This window comes from Ananas comosus, unplaced genomic scaffold (assembly GCF_001540865.1).
Source record: "Ananas comosus cultivar F153 unplaced genomic scaffold, ASM154086v1, whole genome shotgun sequence".
Classification (NCBI taxonomy): Eukaryota; Viridiplantae; Streptophyta; class Magnoliopsida; order Poales; family Bromeliaceae; genus Ananas; species Ananas comosus.
Window position 1 is genome coordinate 37253 of NW_017890587.1, and position 8134 is coordinate 45386.

Genomic DNA, 8134 nt, shown 5'->3' on the forward strand with positions numbered 1-8134 from the left:
TGGTAGGGACATTGAAATAGTCAAATTCTGAGGAGAGATCTCTAATTAACCCTTTTTTATGTCAAATTTTGGGAGCAAAACTGTTTGATATAATCTGAGTCAAATTCTGATGTTTAAATATAATATGCCGTGAGAAGGTGTTGACGGATTGATAGGGAATCAGATATAGGCGTGGTTAGATTATTTAGGGAATCGGATATAGCCGCGGTTAGATTACTTTAGGATTTCTGAGATGAAGTGGCCTGAGGTCCAAAAGTGAATAACGTCGTAGTTGGCCCCAACTGTATATATATACATATGAAAACAATAAAAATTTTAAAAAAGGGAAGGAAAAAAAGAATGACGAGTGATTTCTCCCGAGGAAGATGGAGCACAATATTTGAGAGTGACTCCGCGTAGCTACCCAACATATGAAAATGAACCCAAAATAAAAAATAAAAAAAAAGAAGAGTTTCTAAAGATAAATAATAGATCGAGGTGTGATGTCCATTAGACTTGCCAAATCACTAACGGAGACGGTACGCGGAAGGGAGTTCCCGTGATCGTCGAGCAACTGTAGATCATAATATTATCACTGTGGTTCAAACATAAAATGAACGTACAGAAATCTGAACAGCAACGAGACGAGTAATCGACTATCGTGAACTTTACAAATAGCTACATATACGAATTACTGAAAAATTGAATATTCACTGAGCACTCTACAAACATAATGCATGTTCAACAAGAGTTTAAAAGGTGCCTCTAATCACTGTCGATTCGAGCGAAGTAAACGAAAATGAGCAGCGAAGGAATCATAGTCCGGAAGTTTTGGGTGAATATGAGAAGCACTACTCGAAGTTGAGGAGGCTTCCGCTGATGCTGATCCCGCGGTAATGGTTGCGGTTGTTGCATCATTCTCATCTTCTACAAGACGAGCTTGATAACCGCCAAGTGCTGATGACTTTGAAGCTTCCTTGAATGATGGAGATGCCGACTCCAAAGGTTTTGTAGAAGGTTGTTGAATCAACAAATCCGACCGCATAGATATTTCTTCACCATCTAAAATTTTCTCAGGTGTTGCACCTGGAAAAGGCTCACGATTTCTCCACTTCCTGCGCGTACTTTCCACTTGCTTATTAATTTCTTTACTAGGTTCGGTGTGAGTTTTAGAAATACCACCTTTTGTGCCCTCTGATGTTGTGCCTTTTGTCCTTCTTGAAAGCTTTATATCTCCACTTCCTCTTCTTCCAATGTCTTGGACTGGCTCCAAATCCTCTACCTCGTTACCACCGAAATCAAAATAATTTACTGGCCTTCTTGATTTCGATTCTTTGGATTCTGTTTGGCCTGGTTTGCTATCATGCAGCTCATGCCCAGAATCTGCAGCGCTCAAAAAGCTCTTAGTTGATGATTTCCAAGCAGTAGGAGAAATATCTGGTGTTTCTTTTATTGGAGTAGAAGCTCTTTCTCTGTAATTTCTCCTCGAAGTAGGCAGCAGCTTTTCTCTACTATCTGGACCAAAGTATGTTTGGGAAGATTCTAAACTTGATCCTTCTTCATATGACTCTTCAATATTCTTGAAAGCCTCATCGGACGATTGCTTGGAGGGCACAGACATATCTTGCATGGGTTTCCTCGTGTAAGGTGCACGCTGGTAACCTCTATTTTTGAGCCCACCTGTTAATTTTCCAAGGTCCAAACCCTTTTCACTTTCATAGTCATTATCAGCAATCTCAGGGTGTTTAGAACTCGATGGCAATTGTTTCTTTGCTCCTCTTTCTTCCATGGATAAAACTTCAGACGATTGCCACAATTCTGTATCATCCAAGTTACTCAGAAGCTTGTCATTTCTATAAGATTGCTCGTCATTCGGCCGAGTCAAAGAAGATGTCTTCCCATATGTATCTGCAATGCTTGATTCAGCTTCTTTCTTTGTCTCTTTAACATCAGAGACAAAAGATGGAGACCTCCTCTTATCTTCTTTATCTTCTTGATGGTCGCCAGAATGACCAGAAACACCCAAATAAGAGTCTTTCCTTAAGACACTCTGCTTATGCAGCATAGATTCATGAATTTCATCCTCGTTATCGGAGCTGAAACCATCCGAGTCAAAAGATGGTGGCAGATCATCATCTAAACGTGGCGGGGTTGAATTTGTTTTCATCTCTTTTGCTTTGTCTTCCAGGTAGGGTCCACTCACAGGAGGGGAGAAGGGACTTTCACTACCCCAGTGTCCACTCTTTTGCTCCTTAGAACCCCAAATATTATTAGGCGAGAAAATAGAATTCTCACCAAATTTAGATGATTCTTCCCTTTTGCGTAGCGAATTGTCTCTGCTTTTATTACCAAACACCATAGGATCTTCAGTATCAGAACCATATCGATCAAAAACTGCAGTAGAAGAATCAGCAAATGTTGTATTATCAAAATGCTCATCCCAAATGGTCTCCTTGTAGATCGTAGATGTATCATTACCAGAAGAAAGCGACTTGCTATAGTTATTCGTGTTGTTATTTCCCTTCTTGTGATCATTAACTGTGAATTCCATCTCTGAGAATCTTTTCTCAGAATTATCATAGGTCCTGACATCTGTCTTTTCAATTGTGTTCCTCAGTTCATCATGATCATCCTCCATTGATGAGACGCTGGAATGGGATGGAGATGGAGACAGTCGACGTGATGTAGTATCCATACTGGAAGAATCAACAGAAGTGCTTTTCACTTCTTTATTTAAGCTAGTTTGAGATGCTTGTGGATACGTTCTCATCCTATCAGAGCTGCTTCTATCTGGTGAATGTACAGACTGCTTATCAATATCTTCAACTTGACCTTTGCTGGGTCTGTATTTGAAACTGTTATTTGATGATTTAGATTCAGCGGAATTCTGTCTAGCAAGTTCAGCAGCAGCCCTAGCAGCGAAGCTAGCTCTTTCTGCAGACTCTGCTGCTGCCTGAGCAGCAGAGGCCGCATCCTTGAATTCAATTTTCCAATTTGTCTTATTAAAAGAAGCTTTGTTTTCCTTCGAATGCGGAGGTTCAACTTCTTCCGTTACACCCTTAGGTTCTGTTAACAGACGTCAAAATTGTCCGTTAAAAAAAGGAAAAATCTTACTAAGAAAGTGAAGAAAATGAGAGGGCTAATTGAATTTACCCATATCAGATGTTTCTGAATAAGATTGAGAACTAAGAGGTACCGAAGTTTGAGGAGAATCGGCAATTTTCTTGTTAGAAAGCATACTATGACTGCTTGTCTCGTTGACAATTACATGTTCAGACATTCTCTTGATTGGTTCATCCTTGGGCAGGGCAGAGGGTGGCTTAAGATCAAAGGATTGCCCAAAATGAACATTGGCACTTATAAAAGTTGTAGGGCCATCCTAATCAATCATGTAAATAAAGAATTTATATGCTATTAGTAGCAAGACAATAGCCATGTAATGACAAACAAGATCTAATCTGTCATCTATCAAAAAGACCAAAAAAAGAGTAAGAAAAATCTAAACCATAAACTTTACCAGTCGATCATCAATTGGTTGTTGAATTTGCTCCTCAATTACTTTCGGTTCCCACTTGACATTATGCTCTTCAGCTACTGCAGTCAATATTTTGAGTTTGGTCTCTATATCAGGTGCTCTAGCTGACAATTTCTCGACGACCTATATGTTGAAGATGTCAAAAAAATTTCAGAAATCTGAAATGTATTCAAATTATTCTCCATGCCACATAAATAAATATTTTTCCCTGACTAAAGGAAGAAGACTGGGAAACTGAATAAGAAACTAACAAGATGGCTAACACCGCATTGTGGTCGAACTTCAAGAGCTGCAGTAACAAATTCTTTGCCATACTTCGCTGAAAAATGCTTGCGGATATCCATCAATTCTGGTACATCTGCACATCTTGGTGATGCAAATACTATACTAGCTATTGCTTCTTTCAGATCAATTGGACAGTTCCTATAAAGCCAAAAGAAAAAAAAAAAAGGAAAATAAAATATTTTTAGAAGGTGAAACCATGTCAAACATGATTTCAAAGAGCGGAAAAACGTAATGAGAAGAACGTAATGAGAACACTAAAGAAAAAAAAACATCAATAAAAGACCGTGCCATATGACCAACTACACCAACAACATTCAAGTGGACAGAAAAAGAAGCAACTGTTTGCTTGAAAAGCAAATGAGTGTGACACCCCACTTCCCAGGGAGTCACCCATCCTAGGACTACTCTAACCCTAGCATGCTTGACTCTCTTAACCTTTTGGGCCTAGACACCGCCCAAAATACTATAGCTGGGTTAAGAAGTTTAGCCCTATTATATTTCATATATAGGACTACCGGGGTTTCACAATGAGAATAAGCGTAACTTCATGAGTAGGGCCTTTACAGTATTCTGCTAAATAAACAAATCCAATTTAGATTATAATAAACAATCAGTTGCTTCCTGAAGTTCTATTTGATTTTGGAACAACAATGCCTGATGTTAATTTTTTTCTAAATCTCCATTACTTTTCATTGTTTTAAGTAAAAGAGAATTTGCTCCTATATACATGATGCGTCGCATTAATGTACTCCAATATACCCAAAAATAAACATAATAGAGAGAGTAGAGTTTGGCAATAGCATTTGAAATAACTGCAAGAAAACAATGAAGATTAGGTATCACCATACTTCTGTGACTCGATCATCGGCATGCGCGCCATGATAAGTTCACAGTATACTGAAATCAGATCATATGCTGACATTGTCTTCTCTTCCCTGATGACATGTTCAACCTGCAAACACAGTAGAACAAAATTAAACAAATGTTGAGTGCAACAGACTTCATTTGGTCAAGGCTTAGAATTGCAACCGATAATTAAAATCACATTCCCTTTTTGTTGATAACCAATTAATGATAATCTACTTAATGCATCATGCATGGAACTTGCTGGCCAAACACAATGGGGGAAAGCATAACAATATCCACTAGAATAATCACTACATCAGCTGGGCACAAGTTAGGGCACATGTTAGGGCTCACATATGTGCCAAGGTAGGCCAAAATGGTGAGGCAAACTAGACTTCAAATGAAAAACAGCAACTACTCATCTAATTCAAAAAAAGAAAAGGGAGAAGGAAAAATGGTTTGGGATTCTAAAATAAAACTAACGGAAAATTATTTATTTCAGTTATCCTTATCCATTAAACAGAAAAGGTCCTTCAGTAATACTAAAAAAAACAAATGAAGATCTACACTAATAAGGTCAGCTCTTGAAAGGTAAGCATATTTGGAAAAAGAAGCAAAAGTCCATCAAACCAATGAACACAATATGCTAATATTTATGAACAAAAATAAGTCCAAAAACAAGTAGACAGGTGGAAAAATAGAATTCAAATAAAGAAAGAGCGAAAGAGATAAATAGTAATAAAACTGAAAGTTGCTTTCTCTTTGTCCAACAACAAGAGCCAATATATGATCATAACTTTGGCCAGCAAAAAGCTACAATTAACACCAAGAAACTTTTTCGTCTCAAAAAAAAACCCCATCAAAGAACTTCAGTCCTTCAGAAGTCCTAAAGTAAAGAATTTAAGAATTGTGTGTTAAGCCTGGTCAATATACCTAAAAGACCACTGATTAGGACAATAAATAAGCAAACACCATACTGTTCGCATAATTTAACTTCAAAATAAGAAGAAACTGCCATAATGACTAGAACATAGAAGTTGTAACTTAAGTTCAACAGCACACCCTCTGATTATTAACCTTATATGCTTTTCAACAATATAGTCAAGCAATTGATATCTGGCAGATGGCAAAGATCCAATTCAGTTGCTTTTCAGTGATTGTTTTTCTCATACCTACGTTCTATCATTAGGTCGCAACTTAAGAATAGATGCAAGAATATGGCTAAATACATAAATATTTTGTAAATGGTTGGCAATTCAGAGGATAGACAAGGTAAACCAGACCACCAATAATCTTTTTAAAAAAACGAGAGCGATAAATGAGTGCACAATACAAGAACAACAAGAACAATATCAAGGACGCACAGCATCCAACTTACAGGAGTATGTAATTTAACACAATTTCTGCCAACCTAACAGCTCCCAACTAACTGCATCTCATGCTATCAATAAATATCCTGCAGCTACTCACTAACGAAGATTCTGTTTGCGTAGTTAACCACTAACCTTGCTTGTTGGATTAAAATAAACATGTTCCGTATCCTCAACAAAAGATGATTTCAAGCAGATTCCTAATTTACAAGGAACGCAGAGTCGGTGCCCCCAAGGAACAGTTCTTGAAATTGTAAGAATCGAATTACTTCCTTTGCATTAATATTGGTGGAATTAAGAAGACTAAATGAAGCCCAAAAACAAAAAACTCGAGATACAATCTGATCAGGGGAAAAAACTCTTAAATCGGAAATTTCCAACTAACCATCGAAGAACTTCAAGTACAGAGTAATACAGATGGTCAATCAGATTAGGATATATCCTAAAATGTAAAAAATGACGATGGGGAGAATGTAAAGCTTCACAACGTGACGACATATACAATCTCACTAAAAAAATTTAAAAAAAATACTGAAGAAAACATATAAATACCATAAAAAAATTACTAACTAAGATATCAACAAAGATCTAGTATAACTCCCGCACAACATAATCAAATGTTCAATACGACAAATAATCCCATTATGTATAAGGAATGAAATAAAAACGGACCCTGATCCGCGCGGTTTGATCTTGGCCCGTCTCCAGAAGCTGCGCCAACTCCCGCCTCATCTGCTTGATCTGCACCTCTCTCTTGTTCCTCAGAAGCTTTAAACGGGCCACCGCAAGCCTCAGCGACGTCTTGCTGTCGCCAGATCAACTCAAAAATTAACCAAAAACTCCAACAAAAATCGAGGAAACAGGACGCAAAAATCAGTAAAATCAATCAAAATCCTTCACCGAATCAGCTCAAAAATAAACCAAAAATTCCAACGCAGGATTAAAAAAAAAATAACTGCAAAATTAGTGCAAATCCTTCAATCGAGGATCGAACTAAACGAATAAGAGATCGAAATTACCATTTATCAGGCTTGAATCCCTTGGAGAGCATCCCTGACATCTTCGACTTGGCATGCATCGTGCTCTCTTCGAATTCGATCGATTCGGGGTGGAACTATCGGCTAGGAAGGAGAAGAGCTAGGGTTTGGGTAATCGACTCGAACTCTCGTCGATGTTTTTAATGCTCGATTGAGATCTCGATCGGGATAAGAATAGGAGAGAGAGAGGGAGAGAGAGAGAGAGAGCAGTGAAATTTCGTGTTGGGCGATTCGACGCACCGCGACGACTCTTTGGCTTCCTTCCAACGAGAAGGAAAAAAATTTTGGCACAAAATGACGAAGCTGTCCTCAGCGGAAAAAGCAGAGCGGCGGCCCTTTGTTTCTGTACTTGGCTTGCGATACGCGTCATCAACTGCCAGAGTTTCTCCTTTTCTGTTTCGTTCAGAGATCTCGTTAGTATTTTTTTTTAATTAGTGGAGAAAAACGATGCTGACCATAACAGGAGTTGTACATTTGTGTGTGTCAGTATATTTACCAAACCTTAATTTGATCTTTGGTTCTATGTTTAAATCTCGTCATACATTAAATTACAAAGTTTTTAAAATTTTAGATTATTTACGTTAAGAGTTTCAATGGAGCAGAGAATTAATAGATATATAATAATATAAACAAATCTAAAAGGTTTACGTACGGGCGGGTAATTTGGGATTTTAACACAAAAAAAAAAGGGGGCAATTTCGGGAAGAGGAAGATCGGACGGGTTTATGAACGCCCCTTGCCCGCGTGCCCTATTATCGTGTGGGCCCAGTAGCCCGCAGCGACTCATTCTGGGCCGTTACATATATACGCGTACATGAGGGAGAGCTGTACCGTCTCCATGCATGATCCAACCGCGTACATGAGGGAGAGCTGTACCGTCTCCATACATGATCCAACGAGAGATCCTCGCCAAAAAAGTCAACTTAATTAAGATCTCTCTCTCTCTCCCAAAGATGAAAAAGAGAAATCCGGTTGGTAAGAAAAATAAAATAACTTCAAGGACCAAATTGAATAAAGAGGTGATTAATGGATAACAAAGTGGAAATTTATTAAAAGTAACGAGTGAAAGTTGAGTATATGCA

The 8134-nt window shown here is 38.1% G+C and overlaps 1 protein-coding gene across 2 annotated transcripts; it reads right to left on the minus strand.

Moving 5' to 3' along the window:
• Positions 1-545: 545 nt before the first annotated feature.
• Positions 546-7202, minus strand: LOC109703916. Of its 2 annotated transcripts, none has more exons than XM_020224656.1 (8): positions 7035-7202; positions 6688-6820; positions 4648-4751; positions 3766-3937; positions 3497-3637; positions 3247-3358; positions 3133-3183; positions 546-3045 (listed from the first exon to the last, which is right to left on the minus strand). In XM_020224656.1, the coding sequence occupies exons 1-8, from the start codon at positions 7091-7093 to the stop codon at positions 749-751; spliced, it is 3069 nt and encodes a 1022-aa protein (XP_020080245.1). In that variant the 5' UTR covers positions 7094-7202; the 3' UTR covers positions 546-748. The 2 variants fall into 2 exon arrangements, with proteins under 2 accessions (XP_020080245.1, XP_020080247.1); XM_020224658.1 differs by having other exon boundaries at positions 6688-6816; positions 7035-7155.
• Positions 7203-8134: the final 932 nt, after the last annotated feature.